Raw genomic sequence first — 19,946 nt, 5'->3', positions numbered from 1 at the left:
TTAGTTAGGGCTGTGCAAAAAATCGAATGCGATTTTCATGTGCATCTCATCAGTAAGCAGCAGTAGTCAAGCAGCAGATAACAAAGTCAGGCAAGCAAAACAGCAAGTGAGCACAAAAGGGCTAATGAAGTAGCAACAAAGGAGGCATTTATACACGTCCAGGAGTCAGCTGATCAATCAGGGTGTGGCACCAATCAGACTGCAGGAACCAATTAGGTCTTCTTCCTGGATAAAAACAAACACCTCTCACAACAGCATAAAAACACAGACAGACCAAAAGGGATGTAACACCCCCATACACAAAAATAAACATGAAGACATGTTTATAGACAAGATCTAGATAAAGAATCCGCAATAACATTATCTGTACCCTTCTTGTACTGGATATGCAAGTTAAAATCTTGACAAATTAAAGCCCAGCGCATGAGTCTTTGATTCTTGTTACAGAACTTCTGCAAAAATACAAGAGGGTTGTGATCGGTAAAAACTTTCAACAGGTTGTGAGCTTGAACCAATATAAACTTCGAACTGTTGCAAAGCTAGCAGAAGGGCGAGCGTTTCTTTCTCAATGGTACTGTAGTTACATTGATGGCGATTACTTAGACTTCCCAATCCTGTCAATACAATCTTCTATCCGTGGAAACGGATAAGAATCTGATTTAGTGACCTGGTTAACCTTTCTGTAGTCTGTACAGAAGCGTGAGGACCCATCGGTTTTCGGAACCAGCAAACATGGAGAGCACCAGGGGCTAGAACTAGGCAAAGCTAAACCATGCTTCACAAGGTATTCAGTCTCTTGTTTCATTATTTCGCGTTTGGTAGGGTTTACACGATAAGCATTTTGCTTGATTGGGCGATGATCAGCAACATCAATATCATGCTTTAGCACATTAGTTACAGTTGGCACATCGGAGAAAAGTGAGGAAAATCTTTCAACTAACTGTAACAATTCGTCTTGAGATGACTCGGGTAAATGGGAGAGTTTTGAACTAAGTGTTGTAAGAGCTTCTAAATTTTGTAAACCAGCTCCAGATATGGCGGAACTGCCCAAACTACACCAGGAGAATCAGCGGGCAAAACTACATCAACAGGAACAGCAACAGTAGGAGAAATCATCGGAGCATTTTTAGAATTTTCTGAGTTTGAACGAGAAACATACAATTTCAGCATGTTTACGTGACAAACACGGGACTTTCGGTGTCTCTCAGGGGTTCGTACAATATAGTCTGTATCACCTAGTTTCTCTTCGATTTCATATGGGCCTGAAAACTTTGCTTGCAGTGAGGAACTCTGTATAGGTAAAAACACAAGCACTTTATCACCAACCTCAAAGGACCGTTTGACAGACTTTTTGTCATATTTATCCTTCATTCTGGTTTGGGACGAGTCTAAAGACTGACGTGCGAGCTTCCATGCAGAATGTAGACGTTCGCGAAATGAACTAAAATAATCTAACACATTGGAGGAAGGTTTTGATGGGCGGGTTTCAGAGAGGAGATGCTCTTGAAGCAACTTTTAATGGTCCACGCAGTGAGTGTCCAAAGACTAACTCAGCTGGGCTAAATCCCAACGACTCTTGCACCGTGTTACGAACTGCAAACCGCAAAAGAGGTACCTCCTCATCCCAGTCTTTCTGATGCTGTAAACAATAAGTACGAATCATGGATTTTAGAGTCTGGTGAAACCTTTCGATGACACCCTGGGACTGAGGATGGTAGGCACTAGACACAGCATGGGTAACATTCAGTTCTTTCATTACCTTACGAAACATGCGCGAGGTGAAATTGGTTCCTTGATCTGATTGTATAACCTTCGGTAGACCAAAAGTAGTGCAAAATTTCACAAGGGCTTTCACAATGTTGGGGGTCTTCAATGAACGCAGTGGGATGGCTTCAGGAAATCTAGTAGCGGAACACATCATACTGGCTTTAAAGGTGCAGGAGAAATAACCTGATTAGGCTTTCCTGCAATTTGGCAATCATGACATGAACGGCAATATTGTGACACAGAGGATTTGATTCCTGGCCAATAAAAATGTTTCAAGAGGTTATGATAGGTTTTCCTAACTCCTAGATGTCCAGAAAGTTCATGGTCATGGGCTAGCTTCAGTACGTACCCACGATAAGATTGTGGAACGACTACCTGAAATACATGATTGAAACACATTGGGGAAACTCCTGCACTAACACATTATCTTCCCCTGATACACATGGTATATCTGTAACCTCTGGTAGAGCACTAACTCTACTTCCAGCAAGATCATTTCCAAGAATGAGAGAAATCCCTTTTACTGGCAATTGAGAACGTACAGCAACCTTAACTACACCGGTCACAAGGCCAGAACGCAAGTAAATGGTATGTAAAGGAACTCTTAGTACTCCCAGTTCAATTCCTTGAACCAACACATCCGATCCACAACTGGACTGAGGTGAGAATGATAGCGTACTTGTTAAAATAAACGACTGTGCAGCCCCGGTGTCTCTCAAAATGCGTACAGGTGTAAACTCAGAATCAGAGTTAGACAAAGCAACTGCTCCATCACATACAAAAGGTTCAACATTGGGTCAACAGAATTTAAGGACTCAGAAGACGGTATACGAATGAAAGCTACACTCTTAGATAGTGACTTTTCCGCAGATTTTTCCGCTGCAATACTGGACAAACAGCAATCAAATGACCCTTCTCATGACAGTAGAAACATTCTCGAGCAACCAAAGAGGTGGCAAGCAATGGATCATCCCTTTGAGTAACTACAGCATGCTTAGAACCGTGAGAACGATCTACTGAGGTGTGTTGCGAAGGACATGATGACGAAAAAACAACTTTGTGAGTGAGCACAAACTCATCTGCAAAGATAGCCGCATCAGAAAGAGATGAAACTTTCTGTTCGTTCAAATAGACCACAATTTGTTCAGATATACAGTTTTTAAACTCCTCAACCAAAATCAACTCTTTCAACTGTTCAAAAGTCGTGATTTTACTCGCAGTACACCATTTCTCAAATAAAGTGGTCTTTTCGCGAGCGAACTCAACAAATGTTTGGCTGGGGATTTTTACATGTCTTCTAAATTTCTGACGGTAAGCCTCCGGAACTAACTCATACGCACGTAACACTGCCGCTTTAATCGCATCATATTCCAAACTTTGTTCTAACGTCAGAGAAGAGCACACTCCCTGTGCCTTTCCTACCAATTTGCACTGTAAAAGCAAAGGCCAAATATTTCTAGGCCACTTCAATGTGGTCGCGATGCGTTCAAAAACAGTGAAGTATGTGTCTACTTCACTCTCTCTGAACAACGGAACAAGCGAAATTTGCTTAATAATATTAAATTCAGAAGAACTTACCAGCGCAGTTCGATATGCTGTAGGTAGAGGAGATGTTGCACCAGATGAGGCACTTACTGATCCTGGAATAACATTCTCCTTTGTCTTCGGAGAAGTGCGCTGAACTTGGGTCTTTAACTCGACCTCCAGCTCTTTCAGTCGGATATCACGCTGTGCCTCAAGCTCAAGTGCCCGGACATTTAGCAGCTGACTCTGATACTGTTGCCGACTTAGTTCCAGGTCTAATTCTTTTAAACGGATTGCCAACCGTTTCTTATCCGGTGAAGGGACAACGGGATCTATGCCATCAACTTCGCCAGATTTGTGTTCCGCCTCAGCAGCACCCAAACCTTCAGATAGTTCTGGGTTAAAAGCAACACCCGGAGCCACACCCTCTTCCGGTAAGACCCTTTGTTTTACAAGCTCAATGCGCAACATCTCCTTTATTTCCTATTTAAGTGCGTGATGAGGTACATAAATATCAAAGAAATCTGCAATCACTAATAAATCGTCTTTGCGGCACTTATCAAATTGTTCATGTGTGGGCGCGATCGTAAATTTTTCCAATTCAAATTTTGACGCCATCACGCAGCCTACGTTTCCTCCCACACAAAGTAAAAACCCCAGGCAAACAACAAGTTGAATAATACCTAAATCGATCTGTTTTACTGATGAAAAACGACAAGTTTGTAATTTCGATTTAGAAAAAATAGGACGAGCCCCCAATTTCATGTTACGCCCCGTCTAGGGTAAAGGACTTAACATGAAAAAAAACAACAACAACGGTTTGTTATAGAAAAGTGTATGAAACAGTATTTGAGTAAATTAACAGATTTATGTTACCTTGGGATTTTACCTCAGGAGCCGACAAGGCCAAAATAACAAACAAAAACAACTAATTTGGAATATACCTCTTCCTGCCCTAATCCAGAAAAGAAAAGAAAAAAGAAAAATACAATTACTTCCCTAACTCCCTAATCCAAAACAGGCACAGAAAAATATCAAATTAAAAAGGTGGCATCGGTCTCCCTACCTCCCAATTTACTATGTACAATATATACAATTTAGTTCTAACAGAACAATGTAAGGGGATAATCTATTTTCAAAGTCGTTAAACAGGCTGTAGTCCAAACACTCAAATAAACAACCAAAAGACAAACACTCTCAAATCTTTACCCTCTAGCAACAGATAAACGGGGGGGGGGCAATTACTAAAATTGACCAATTGAGCCCTTTCAATCTTGCATTTGACTGAAATGCGTTATTAAATGAGCTGTTGCTCAGTCTGTGTGTATTCGTAATCCTGTTCCTCTGCCCTGAGGGCAGGGGGTCAAACAGTCTTTGACACGGGAGGGGGGAATCTACGGCAATGTTTCTGGCTGCCTTCTGCAGGTGTTCTGCATACGGAGTTTGTCAACTGTGTTTGTTTTGGTTCTTTTGAAACTAAATGTGAAAACACTCTTAAGACATAAATGCACAGCAAATATATTCACCCTGGCCTACGTAAGCCGGAAGCTGTGCACAACTCCAATTTCAGAGTGGACCATCTGGTGGAGAGATGATCTCTCATTGGGAGAACCACAGTTACAATATAACCCACAATGCTCTGTGTCGAGACCTTCTCTCTACCCAGATGCATATTGCATAGGATGGTCTGGAAGATATATTACGAAGGGTGTATTCACCTAGTCGCAGTGGTTTGTAGCTTTCCTTACAGAGGCAGTCTATCGAGAGGCCTATGGATAGCTCCACTGACCTCTGATTCCCCGGTAACACTGCAGTATAAGGACCCATTCTTACTATTAACAAGTTGCTTAATACTATGCCTATTATTAACATTTTGGATGTTTAATAGTGCCTATAAAGATATACTACATGATCATATTATCCATCCATAGTCCTTGCAAATACCTAAATTTAACAACTACCGCACTAACTATTAATAAGCAACAAATTAGGCATTTGAGGCAACAGTTGTTTGATGTTTTAATGGTGAAAAGGGGACATTTAAAATGTGTGACTGATCCCCAGTCCGAGTACTGCACACTGGCCTACCAGTGGTGCATTTGTTGCCACTAGCAAAAACAAAACAAAAAACAGTTCTTGCTATGACAGTCATAGTTTGCTAAAGGCTTATGCACTTTGCATAAATGCAACATTTGGCTGGTCCACGAAAGCCAATCCTTTTTGCATCTTGCATACCAGCAAGTTTCCATCATATAGGGTGGAATCATATTGGGCACTTACCACCAGAACTTTTCATAAGGCTTCCTCTTTTCTTTTCTTTTTCTTATAAGAATTGTTAAAAAAAATTCAAGGGTATTGCATGGTTTTTCTCTATTGTCATTGAATTTGTCAACAGCTGCACATTAGTTCTCAGTTTAAAGAGACTGTCACAGGCTAGCATCATGTTCTGTCATGAATAATTAAGCAGATATTACAGCATCATCTTACCAGGCCACACAGTCTCTCTTTTTTTTTTTTTTTTTTTTTATACTGTTTTTGCAATTCTGCAGATGAGCCATTTTTTTAAAATATTGATACTACCAAATTGAATAGCACACCTCAAATATTTTGTAATATAAACGTATGCATTTTATTTTATTCTGTTTGTTTGTTCATTCAATCATTCATTCAGACACTCATTCAGTCATTCTACATTTTCAGACCAGAGATGGAAGTATAAGTTCTGGGGGAAGTCAGTGGAAATTGTTTCATCTGGAATGGTTAACGTCACTCTGCCAAAGTGAGTATGTTTCAACTGAGCTCTCTACACAGCTGTGAATCAAATCATATTATTTAACTTAAGACTTAAAATAGTCAGTTACTGAGAGCTGTTAAGTGTCTTTTGTATATTCATTTCCATTCAGTTTTGAGTTTTATGTCCAGATGTAGTCATTTCAAATGCACATTGAAGGGAAAGGATCTCACATGGTCTCAATGTAGCACAAAGGTCTTGTCAGATGTATTAACGTAAAAGAAAGGGTGTTGATGGCGCAGTGGATAAGACACATGCCTTTGGTGTGAGAGACCCGGGTTCCAATCCAATGTGAGACACCAATGTGTCCCTGAGCAAGACACTTAAAGGAGCCGTATGTAGGATTGTGGTCTAAACTGGTACTGCAATCACTATAAAAATACTGTAGAGCGGTGTATCCCCTCCCCCTACCCCCTGACTCGAGGTTGCCAGATGAGCTGCAGGATTCAGCAGAAACGTAGGCTGCTTCAAGTCTCTCTTACTGGGTGTTGAGGTGCTGGGCACATAATAGCTGAAGAGATAAGTGTTTTTGATTTTTGATTTCTTTTTTTTGAACATATAAATACAATTACAATAAAAAAAAAATCTGAGAAAAAAAAAGGATAATAGTAAAACAAAAAAACATATAAACAACAAATTAGAAATTCCTTATTTTTCAATACGAAAAAAAAAATAAAAGTAAAAAAAAGTACTAAAGTTTTTGTCATAAGTAGGCTAACAAATAACCAAAACATTTGCCACAGCAATTATAACGTGGCACGTTATAACGTATAACGTGCGACCTCTGACATAAATAGCAATTGTAAGTCGCTTTGGATAAAAGCGTCAGCTAAATGAATAATGTAATGTAAAAAGTCATCATTGAACCCAATCACAGTCGTATCTGTTGAGCATGCGAACACGGTGACCAGTCAGGGTTGTTTAAGAATCTGTGTTAATATATGTAAAATAATTGCAATGCCCTGGCAAAATATTTTAGTTGTTTACAGGTTTCATAGAAAGAGAATGTGAAATAACTTGACTCAAGGCAATGCAATAACATCGGAAAAAAAAAACTTAGTTTTAAAGAAGAATGGCTTCAGTGTTGGAAATGGGGGATGGACACAGAATGGTAACAAAAACAAGACATCTACACTTAACATACAGGTTTAGTGTGCAAACTCTACTGCATGGGGATGTTTCGATAATTAATTATAGGCTATAAGAATTCATGTTTTGTTTTTTTGTTTTTATTTCAATTTTTTTTCTTCTCAGTTTAAATGCTTCAGTTTCAGTCTGGTGATATATTATAAATAATTGAGCTCAAAAAGGCAATTCATGACCAAATCAAATATAAAGAGCACATTGAAGTTAAGTAACTTTGTTTTTTATTTTGTGTTTTTACCTCACGATACGATATGAATTACAAAAACATCTCTTCCAAACTGGTCTTAGAGTTAAGCAGTTAAATGCACTGGCTTACACACACACACTCTCTCTCTCTCTCTCTGTATGTGTGTGTTATATATATATATATATATATATATATATATAAGGGCTGAAACGATTCCTCGAGTAACTCTATTACAAAAAATTATCGAGACAAATTCCTCTGCCTCGAAGCCTCTTTTAAGTTATTTTAAATCTTTCGCAATGTTTTTAATGTGACAACGTGTTTACGTCACCCACAAAGCGGAAGGAGACCCAAGCCCTGCGTCCGAAATTAGTGATTCTAGGTTCTTTTGGACGGTTTGATTCAATGAACCGGTTGAAAAAAACGGCACATGACTCATTCACAAATTGAGTTTGTAGTAAACAGAACATGAACACGAGTAGAGCAGCTGATGAAACTGAACTGCAGCACGTGCCGGTTAGAGTGATTCTCGTTCTCGAGTCAAGAACCGGTTGCATCGGTTTTCGGATCATCAGTACACTGAACCGAAAACAGTTTCTTTCGGACGCGTTCCCAAATCTCGTCCGAGAGCCGAGGAGCTGATGATACTGCGCATGTGTGATTCAGCGTGAAGCAGACTGACACACAGAGCGTCTGAACCGAACTGATTCTTTTGGTGATTGATTCTGAACTGATTCTGTGCTAATGTTATGAGCGTGGGTAAACCGAGGGCTTGGATGAAGGGCAATCTGGCGAAACGTAAGTTCATTTAATAAAAAATACGTCGCAATGGATTATGTATAGTAAGTGGATCATGGTTTCTGCGCTGATGACACCTAATTTATTTACTTTATATCTTCAAGACTTAAATCCTCGTATGCACATTATTGCTTTTACTGTTTGGGTGCGTTGTTGCAAAAAACTCAAATGTAAACTTTTCATGATAATGAGGTTTTTAACTGACTAAAGTTATGATTACAGACTTTTATTTTGACGGGTTGACGTACCTTTATAGTTCTGTGTATGTGATGTGACGCTAGTTTTACTCTAGTGATGGGAAGTTCGATTCTTTTCCGCGAACCGGTTCTTTCGGACGGTTTGATTCAATGAACCGGTTAAAAAAAAATGGTTTAGCGGTTCTTTTACGCTCGACGTGATGACGTAATGGCGTCCCGTCTATCAAATATATATATTTGAATCGAACCGTCCAATTGAATCATTGAATCGAACCGGTTCGCGGAAAAGAATCGAACTTCCCATCACTAGAGTAAAACTAGAGTACGAACCTGGACTGTGTATTAGTTGGATATTATCTCAATGGAACTCTCAACTTCTTGTATAGATGGATCTAATCTAAGGGTGCAAAAAAAATGAAAACACTTGAGAAAATAGGCTTGTGAAGATGTCCAAATATATTCTTAGAAATACATATTGCAAATCAAAAATTAAGGTTTGATATATTTACGGTAGGAAATGTAGAGAATCTTCATAGAACATGATCTTTACTTAATATCCTAATGATTTTGGCATAAAAGATCAATTAATAATTGACCCATACCATGTTTTTTTTTTTTTTTTGGCTATTGCAAAAAATATTCCCCAGCAATTTAAGAGGGTCTCACATGAATCTCGATTCTGTTTCCTAATGATTCTAATGGTTTCACTGTCAATGTTCTTAATCCTGTCCCTCGCACCCTCTGCCAAATGTTTTTCCAAATGTTCAAAAAAAATTTTTTTTGGTCAGTCTTATTTAACTAATGTAAAGTTGCATCTTTGGGACTTGTAATGTATGAATGAGTTTGTCTCTCTCAACACCAAGCTAAAAATATTGGTAATTTATGTAACTCATCTCTCATTTGTGCATAGCTTTAATTGATCTACTTTATCATATCCAGCAGAGATCTCTCTTCTAGATGCATGTAATGGGGTATTAATCGCAATTCTCAAAGCACACAGGATGGTGCCATATATTGGTGGAATATCAGGAAAAAAGATTTTTGGTCCATCTCTTACTCTAGACTCCATCGTGTAGAGATTCGTGTGATGCACAATAAATTATTTAAATTCTAAGAAGCCTGTCTGCAGGGTGCTTCACACTTGACTAATTGTGTTCTGACGTAGAGGAAAAAAAACTAAGTGTGCATTCTTAAAGACCATGTCTGTATCATATCAGTATTTTGCTCAATTTGATTTTTTTTTTCTGATCTTTTCTCTTCAGCTATGGTGATCATTATGAGTGGAATAAAGCAGTCACTTGCATCCACAACGTGTTCACTCAGCAGAGATGGCTCGAGCATTACGGTGACGTCATCATTCGTAATCTCAACGACGATGAGTGCACCTGCAAGATCACATTTGTCAAAGTGAGTTTGTTGTTTTTGTGTTCTCTTCACTTAAGAGTAGTTCTCCCTAAATTATTTACTCACCCTGGTGATGTTTTAATGCTTTCTTTTTTAGATCACAAAAAAAAATACAAAATATAGTTTTACTTTGAAAATCCTGGCCTTTGCGAATGGTCAGTTGGTCACTAGCACAACACACAAGTGCACACAGTGTTTAGTAGTCATGATTTATCTAAACGACACCTAAAACATGACACCCAAAAAGTATTTACATTTGAGTATATAAAAAGGGTAGCACAGACTAATCCTCTCACCAAAATTGGACAGTTGAAGACTGTTGAGACATTCAGATCGTAGAGTCAAAATTTTGCGTAAACAGAATGAGAACATGTATCCATCATGCCTTGTTTCCACTGTGCAGGCTGGTGGTGGTGGTGTAATGGTGTGGGGGATGTTTTCTTGGCACACTTTAGGCCCCTTACTGCCAATTGGGCATCGTTTAAATGCCACGGCCTGCCTGAGCATTGTTTCTGACCATGTCCATCCCTTTATGACCACCATGTACCCATCCTCTGATGGCTACTTCCAGCAGGATAATGCACCATGTCACAAAGCTCGAATCATTTCAGATTGGTTTCTTGAACATGAAAATGAGTTCACTGTACTAAAATGGCCTCCACAGTCACCAGATCTCAACCCAATAGAGCATCTTTGGGATGTGGTGGAACGGGAGCTTTTGTGATGTTTGCAGGCCTTTACTGCAGTTGACTTCAGTTGTTTGTTCGTGGGTCTTTCTGCCTTTAATTTTTTTCATCAGCAGGTGAAATGCAGCTCAAACATGTTGAGATCAGGAGATTGACTCCGACATAGCAGAATATTCAATTTTTTTACCTTCAAAAACTCATGGATTGCTTTTGCTGCATGTTTTGGGTCCTCACCTGTTTGCACTATGAAGTACTGCTTAAACTAGAAGCCAGAGTACAAAAGGTTGACACTTTAATTACATGATACAATCTAGTTCCAAAAAAAAATAACCTTATCCTATGATTGCATCAGTCAAAGGATAATGTCACAGTGGGGCACTGTGACTAGAGCCTTTGGTTATGATACTGGACTGAGAACACAACACACTGGGCGTACAGATAACAAAAAAAGACTAAGCAATATGATAGTCACATAGGAAAAATCTAAATTGCATTATTAATTGGTATAAAAAAATAAATAATCAAACCAACACTAAAGCCACGTGAAGTTTAAAAAAACCAAATCGTAAAAATAAGACCTCCCATACAGAAATGCTGCTACTAAAAATATCCACACAGCAGTGAGGATCATAAGACTACATCAGTTTAACGAAAGCATGACTAATACAATTAAATGCATATTACACTTCTAATGTGTGCTTTACTATATTGCCATAAGGCGAAGTCATCTCATTACAGAGAAATTAATGGTGAAACTCCGTTACTGTGAATTTAAAAAAAATGCTAACATGTTAATAAATAACCTTGTCTCCTGCTTGTAGCTCATCAATGCACACCATAAACCACCATCCCTTAGTTATACAGTTAAGCAAAATGGGTATACTCTTAATTTATGCCCCCATTTTCTTTTTAACATTTTTTTAGAACCTCTACTAAGTTACATGGTATTTTGCTTGGTGTTCTGTTCATAACCATGGGATAATCTCTATTTGAAGCAAAAAATGATTTCTCAGTTTATCCAGAGTTGTGCAGCTCTACTCCTGTGTAACTGGGGGTCACTATTTGTCATGGAAGGACCCTCCACAGATCATTAAATAATAATTTTAAAAAATGCCTTCTGTTCTCTGCGCCTGTCTCTTTAAATGCAAATGAGCTTCTGCTCTCCACCTCTTTTTCAGAAAAGAGCTGTGCCACTACAGCTCGGACCTGCTTAAAACCACTATTTTGGTTCTGATTGTTTATCTCACTGAAATATTTTAAACCTCGGATGTGTGCCCTTAAAACCATATATCAGAAGCGCACAGACAGAAACTGCGATTACACAGCACTAAACCAAGTTCTCATTCACACAAGTTTGCTAAAATCACAAGTTACAAACCTTATCGGTTATGTCTGTGAAGGTAAACAGCTGGAAAGTAAATTGCATGTTTATTTTAGATCTGTGTGGCTGCAGCAATATACAGTAAATTAATAAATCTGCTGCTCTGTCTCCTCTAAGGCTGGGACTCCTAAATAGTGTTCTGTGCTCGTCTGTGCAGACAAAGGCAGAACAGTTAGCATGTTTTGCATATTTGGTGTAATGATTAAGGTAAAAAAAACAATTGTTTTCCACATACTGTACATTATTTCTCCTCTATGCCCTGCCTTTCTGAAAAGCGAGGTGCACTCTGATTGGCCAGCTATCCAGTGCGTTGTGATTGGCCAAATACCTCAATCATGTGACCTGAAATGTTTACACCCCTTGCCATACTGTGATGCATGTCTGGTCAGAACAGTGGAGCGACAAGACAAAAACAAAGCCATTATAAACAAGCCATTGGTTGCACAGTGTAAGGTTTTTTTTTGTTTGTTTTTTTGTTTATGCCCATTTCTATGAAACCTATGAAGCATGTGTTCGTCAGGTTTATTGACTGACTTTATCTTATTAGATTCTTAAAGAGATGGTCCACCCAAAAATGCTAATTCTCTGCTCACCTCTTCACCAGATGTATATCCCTTTCATCAGATGTAAAGTGTATATGACACTAATGGAATTCTCTTTTATCCAGTCACGTTACTGGGGTGACGAAAACAGCAAGAATGAAGTGCAGGGCACCGTCCTTGATCGTTCTGGCAGAGTGCTTCACCGCTTTGGGGGATCATGGCATGAAGGCATCTTCTGTGATACACTTTCCAACCCACAATGCATTTGGAAGCCCAGTAAGTGACCATGCACATGGTAGTCCTAACCAATTTACTTTTTTTTTTTTTTTGATGTTGAATTAAATTGTCTCTATCGTAATTCACAGATCCACAACCAGATGATTACTTTGACTACTATGGCTTCTCCCAGTATGCCAGAGAGCTCAATGAACTGACGCCTGACGTAAAGGATAAATTGCCCCCGACAGACACTCGTTTCCGTCCAGACCAAAGGTATGTGGCCAGTAGTTAGAGACAGAAAAAGATCTGTTTGACCATTTGCACTGTAATGTGTGCTTTCAAACGGTGTTGGGAGGTTACTTTGCAAATGTAATGGGTTATTGTTTATGGTTTATTGTAAAATGGATCCCCATTAGCGGTCACCAAGGTGAACGAGCTAGTCTTCCTGGGGTCCTAAACAAAAACTCAAATCACATAATGTTAATATAAAAACAGTATAGCACTATAACATTATATACATCAATTCACATAATCATAAATTAGTCTGAATAAATGATTACAGTATTACATTCATAAAATAAATGTCCTTTCCTTACAATTTTAAATAGTGCATTCTCAGATGGTACCTAAAAGAGTCTTTGCCATTCAGTTTACATATATTCAATGGGCAATTATTCCAATGATTGATGGCACGATAAATAACAGTTCTCTTTAAAGCATTTGATTTTGGGCGTGGTAACATCATCAGGCCATCATCCACAGACCTAGTCACATGAGAATGTACCTGATCACACCTAACAATTTGGTTATATAAAAAAAAACTGGTTGAGAAGAATAGACAATGTTTCTAAAAAAACTTAATTGTATTAAAAACCAGCCTCTTCTCCACCGTTAACCATGAGAGCTGACAGTGCATACTAATAGTATTTGTTCTAATGGGACAATGTAATACTAACCTAGCAGCTCTGTTTTGGGTCATTTGTAATTTCTTTAGTTGACCTTTAGATATAGACGACCATACAGGGGCACAATAATCCAAATGACATAAAATTAAAGATTTAGCCACCTGCTCCACAGTGTGTGTGGGGACATAAAGACATTTCCTCACCATAGAGATACCACTACCTATCTTCACTATATCAATATGTTCTACCCATGACCGCTTACTGTCCACTATTGTGCCCAGTAATTTTACTTTATCTACCTGTTCTATAGGTTCCCCAGACAAGTTCAAACTCGTCTTTGGTATTAATGACAATTTATGACTCGATCCAAAAATAATTGATTTGGTTTTTGAGATATTCAGCACCAACTTATTCTGTTTTATCCAATCAGAAACCATATTTAACTCAGCTGATAAAACGTAATCCAGTTCACTAACAGTTTTTGCAGCATAATACAATGTGGAATCCTCAGCATACATTTGTACAGTTGCTTTACACTTAAAACAGATGGTAAATTATTTGTGAAGATGGCGTATAAAAGTGGTCCCAGGCAGCTCCCTTGCGGAACCCCAGTCCAAGACTTTAGAGTGAGACCAGCTGCCAGTGTAATAAAACCGCTGCGTCCTACATGTGAGAACTCTTCATAAAATCTATAGCAGTTGGACTAAATCCATAGCATTCTAGTTTACCAATGAGTAGATTGTGATCTATGACATCAAATGCCGCACTAAAATCAAGTAATACAGCACCAGTCATCTTTAAATTATCCCTTTCCTTGAGCCAGTCATCTGTCATTACTGTAAGGGCAGAACAAGTTGAGTGGTTTTGTCTAGAAGCATGTTGGAAATCTGTGTTCAAACCATTAGATTCAAAATATTCCTTTACTTGTGAGTGAACGATTCTCTCCATCAGCTTACTAAGAACTGGGAGAATAGTAATAGGTCTGCTGTTCTTCCCAGTAAGTGCTAGTCTGCCATCTTTAGGTAAGAGAATAATTTTACCTTCTTTCCAAATATTGGGAAAAACACCTTTCATTAAGCATGCATTTAATATTTGACATAACGGACCGCAAACATAGTCAACCGCCAGGCTAAGTACTTTACTGTCCAGCATATCAGTACCTACTGAGCTGTGTTTGGGCAGAGACTTCAACAACTTTTTTTTACTTCCGGCTCATCAACATTATTAAACTGCAAAGTACAACTCTTATCTAACATCACATCTCTTTTTTTTATAAACTTTAGGTAATTAGAATCAGTATTGTCCATATTCTGCCTTAGTGCATGGACCCTATTTATGTAGAAATCATTAAAATATGATATCAGATGGTTTGGTCAAAAACTTGCCTTCTGACTCCACACAGGAAGCCCCTCCAGATGTCCTCCTCCTCATTATTTCATTAAGGGTTTTCCAAAGCTCTTTACCATCTTGCTTTACAGCATTTATTCTCTGCATGTAGTAATCTTTTTTTCATCAATCTATTCAGTTTAGTAACCTGATTTCTCAGTTGACAGTACTTGAATCTGTCCTCCACCAATCCAGTCTTTACTAATATATATTTGGTCTCTTTCCTTCATGAGGCTCTTTATACTCTCATTCAGCCATGGGGCTGGTCTCCCTTTTACAATACACTTTCTCATAGGGGCATGCCTATCAACAATCTTCATAAATCTTTCCATAAAGGCAGCCTCAGGCTCATCAGCAGCATACACATCAGTTTAATCAATACCACCAACATCTGCCAAAAAACTCTCCAGAATCAATTTCTTAAACATTCTTTTATGTACTATATTAGCCTTACATTTTGGAATTTTAGTTTTTCTGGTAATTGCTATGATATTATGGTCACTAAAACCCACACATCGAGAAACTGGTTTAGTGCAACATTCAGGAATATTTGTATAAATATGGTCTATGCAAGTGGCAGAAGTATGTCCAGCACTGTTAGTAAAGACCTGGTTGGTTGAGAGATCACCTGAGACCGATTACAAGCAGTGATCAATGAAACTATCTTTTGTTTCATTGGACATTGATTCGCAAACCAGTCAATGTTCATATCCCCAAGTAAAAAATATCACGCTTCACATCTGTAACTGTCAATTAACACACATAAATCATTCAGGTATTGCACATCAGTCCCAGGAGGTCTATAACCGCAACCTATTAGCACCGGCTTTAGGTGAGGAAGATGCACTTTAACCCATAATGATTCTGTGCTCTGAGTTTCTCTCAGATGGTTTAGTGTTACCGAAAAGTTATCTATGATATATAATGCTATGCCACCCCCATATTTATTCCTGTGCCTTCTAAAAAATATTATACAAATCTGTCAAGAAGCGTAGCATCCAGATGAGTCTCAGATACTGCCAAAATACGAATGGTGTTTTCTGTAGTTAGATAATTAAGTTCAAATACCTTATTTCTGATGCTGCAGACATTCAAATGAGCCATAACAAGACCCTTTGAAACGGAAAGATGATTATCACCAATAGGCCTACTATCCATAATTATTATTTTTCTTTAACTTGGGCTCATATAGACTGATCTGATTTTAAGGAAACCAGAGAACTAGTCTCTCACTTCAGTTCTTAGCTCCAACTCCTGGCTGTTAGTTCCTTTCCTATCCTTATGCTTTCGGGCAGGGTGATGGACAATAAGCTTGTCATGTTGGATGTAGGCTTATGTCACCTGGTTCTCTGGCAGCTTTCATGGCTGGAATGAGTTCCTTACGCTTTTGCCTGATGGCTTCAGTATAGTCCTCGTTCACATAGATGTTGGTGCCTTTCAGTCTTTCCCAGAACAGTCATTTTATCTTTGTATCTTGTTTTTTGTGGGTTATAGGTTACAAATGACCCCATTTAATATGAAATAAGTAGTGTAACCATTTCAATTACTTAATATAACATATAACATTTACTATACTATTGAATGTTTTCAACTGTTAATTCTTTGAAAACAAACATTTAAAGCAGTCAGGGTTAATCTTACAGTAGTAATCAACACTGATTAAAGTTTTAAAAAATCTTTTTACTTTATCGCACTGAGGTTAAATACTGATTTTGAAATAAGATATGATGCTGTTTTTGTAGTCAAATCAAAGGCAGCACTGGCATCTTACAATCCTTTGGGGAAAAAACTGTTAAATTTAAAGAGCATATACACAAAACCAAATAGGAAATAAAGCAGTTATTAAATAAGCATGTGTCCTAAACTCCTGAAACATTGAGCAGTCAATGCACTTTGGGAAAGAAATCAATCAAATCTTCGTGTGTAAAGATATTAAAATATTAACTCTTACAAAGGGAATAAGGGAAAAGGCCGAATATGTACTGAACAATGACTAATGGGATCAAATAGAGGCACGCACGAATGCAGCAAACATGTCGGCAGTGTGTGAAAATTTAAAACCATCAGAGAAAGCAGAAATCATTACAGACCATTACAAGACAAACATCTTCCCAATTTCATAATGAATCTGCATGTTGTCATCAAAAAGAAGCACTGAGATCTTCATGTGGTTTTCTGCCAAAATGAAAGCCGAGAAAAAGCAGCAACTCCATCGACATTCATAAATTATATTATTTTACCGTTGTTCTGTAAAATACAGACGGGGTAATTATCATTATTATTTAATTTATTATAACATTCACACAGTGTTCAAATTGGGATCTGTAATATACTAAAGTTTTTAAAACATTATCTTCTGCTCTGCAAGGCTATTAAGCTACTGTGCCGTTTTGGTATAAAGTCTGCTAGAATGTAAAAAAAAAAAAAAGTTATTTAATTTTTTTTTTAATTTTGTAATTTTTTTTATTTGTATATTTTTTTGAAAAGCAGGACAAAACCGTAAAAATCTAATTTTGGCAATGTAATGCAATGGTGGAAAAATTTTGGAAAAATAGGTCTACATGGAGGAAAAATGTGAAAAACCATCTTCGGTTTTCAGCCTTCGGCCCATTGTTCCATTTTGTTTGGCTTTCAGCCAATAATTTATTTTGGTGCGTCCCTAAGGGTTACATCTGAATAAGTAACTGTAATTGCACATTTTTCTCAGTAACTGTAACAGACTAGTTAAATTTTATTTTGTAATTAAACCATGTAATTAAACATGTAACAAGTTAACATTAACATAAGTTAACATTGCTCTCCAACACAGCTTCCAAAACCTTGGTCAGAACAAAATCCATATAAATTGATCTTTTTAAAAAATGCTGTGTGTGTCAGCATCACTTTTCTCTAACAGTTGTACTTTGTTTATTGCAGGTTAATCAACTGACTTTACGCTATTAGATACTTAGAAATACTTTACCCAAAAATGCTAATTCTCTCATCTCGTCACCGGATGTATATCTTTGACTTTGATCACATGTGAAGTGTGAAGAAATGTTTTGTAAATGTAGTATTTCCCCGTTCATCTGCATCACTTCTCACCTGAACTTCTGACACATACACTTGCATAATATGGACTCGAGATTTTCTAAAAAAATTTCTTCAGTTCTTTTTTTATTTACATCTAAGAAAAGTCTATATATGTGGAACAGCATGTGGGTCAGAGTAAAGTTATACTCGTACTTGGTATCTCATTTCAGTTAATAAATGTTTTGTAGTTTGCCATTTTGGTCAGGTTTACTTATGTCATTGTTTTAGTCCCTACAACATAGCAAGTTAAGATATTGAGATGGCTGGAAAATGTATTTGAGTTAGCCATTTATTTTCCTTTCAGGCTTCTTGAAGAAGGCAAAGTAGAAGAAGCTGATAAACGTAAGGATGAAATAGAGGAGAAACAACGTGAAAGACGCAAGACAATGACCAAGAGGGGTGAAGATCATGTTCCACGTTTCTTTCTGTGAGTCCCAGTATTTATTCCATATTTCCATGCTTCTAAAATATGCTGGCAATCTGAAGCAATTAATTCAGATTAATTAAATATGCCAGAGGATCACGTATGTTAACAGAATATAATCTACAGTTAACATGTTTAAAATAGCCATGAATGTCTGCATATTCAGAGTGAATTAACATAGATGATTCATGAACTACAATAATGCCATTAAAACAGAATAGTAAATACCTTATTTAAAGCGATGTACACATGTGTTTTTCATCAGAAAAACCTTAGATCATGCTGGAAGAGAGGCTTGGGTGACAAATGGAACCTACTGGAAGATTCGAGAAAATCCAGGATTTGCCAGCTCTGAAAATCTGGATTTGTGGTGTTGATGGAAGTCCTGCGTTTTGTGATATCCCAGTATTCTGTTAGCAAAGCTCATGAATTAAGGCATGTCAGTATGGTTAATGTATATAATTATATTTTATGTAACTTGTGAATTTTAGTATAAACCAAAGACTTCAAAGGCAATGTAGGAATGGAGTTTCTGTGCTTTATAATCTAAATTGTGATATTCCTAAAGCCGTACCACCCTCATTTTTATTTGTTTTATTTAAAAATAGGTATGTTGATCAAAAATACTCTCCATTATTATGTGTAATGAATAGATGTCTTAAAAAATATTTTCCCCCTTTTTAAAAGTTTTTTTTTTTGTATTGAAAGATAATCAGCGACTTTGACATACATAATTTACATAAAAAACATAAAAAAGAGTTTAGTACAGAATGTTTCCCATTTTTAATAGACCTGTATGTGTAAATTATGCGTGTCGGTAATGTTTGCTGTAAGTTATGCTTTTAACCAGATGGATTTAATTCTTTCTGCTAGAAAATCTTGCCTGATCTCGCTGTATAAAATACGTTAATTCCTCAGATTAATATAATGAAAATGACATGTTTTTAAATTTTCAACCAAATCAGCTGAAAATATTTTGGGGAAAGTGTAATTGGGTTATGAGCAATTTCTTGTATGAATGCATTTCCAATTAGATGAGACTTGAATAAATATTAAATTTGAACAAGCTTGCACTTGTTTTTGCCATCTGAGGGGGGAGGAAGGTGAGCTCTGAAAGCGTATACTGTGAGGCCTTAGGAATTTTTATTTAGTTTTTATTTATTTTTTATTTTTTTGGCATTTCCTATTGCTACATCAAGCTGTTGTAAGGGGGAAAAAGTTTAAGATCTTGATTATAAAGTTAAATTGCAGTATATAGCAGTAACTAGTACTTTGGGTTCAGCTGTGCGGCACGGGTGAATGGGACACCCCTGCATTGCTTGGGGGCCCAAATCATAGAACATTTGTAAAAGTCATTCAAAAATCACAGTGTGGTTTTGTTAATTTAAAAATGGAAGATGTGGCAGTGCAAGAAAAAAAAAGCTTTGTCCTTTTTGAGTTGAGTACATCTTTTAGAATGCTGTCATACTCAAGATCCTATAAAAGAAGTGCAAAAACATGTGAAATACTCTTAACAT

The 19,946-nt window shown here is 37.4% G+C and overlaps 1 protein-coding gene across 3 annotated transcripts in view; it reads left to right on the top strand.

Moving 5' to 3' along the window:
* The window catches only part of LOC132145712 (oxysterol-binding protein-related protein 3-like), a 54,259-nt gene extending 35,144 nt beyond the window's left edge, over positions 1 to 19,115 (top strand). For all 3 annotated transcript variants that reach the window (XM_059556935.1, XM_059556934.1, XM_059556933.1), the window contains exons 17-22: positions 5,992 to 6,070; positions 9,673 to 9,817; positions 12,549 to 12,699; positions 12,789 to 12,915; positions 18,310 to 18,432; positions 18,695 to 19,115. In XM_059556935.1, the coding sequence (XP_059412918.1) occupies positions 5,992 to 6,070; positions 9,673 to 9,817; positions 12,549 to 12,699; positions 12,789 to 12,915; positions 18,310 to 18,432; positions 18,695 to 18,806 (737 nt within the window). In that variant the 3' untranslated portion in view covers positions 18,807 to 19,115. The remainder of the gene's footprint in view (positions 1 to 5,991; positions 6,071 to 9,672; positions 9,818 to 12,548; positions 12,700 to 12,788; positions 12,916 to 18,309; positions 18,433 to 18,694) is intronic.
* The last annotated feature ends 831 nt before the right edge of the window (positions 19,116 to 19,946 follow it).

This window comes from Carassius carassius, chromosome 8 (genome assembly GCF_963082965.1).
Source record: "Carassius carassius chromosome 8, fCarCar2.1, whole genome shotgun sequence".
Classification (NCBI taxonomy): Eukaryota; Metazoa; Chordata; class Actinopteri; order Cypriniformes; family Cyprinidae; genus Carassius; species Carassius carassius.
Note: the sequence above shows the minus strand (reverse complement) of the source record. Positions and strands in the feature narration are given on the sequence as shown.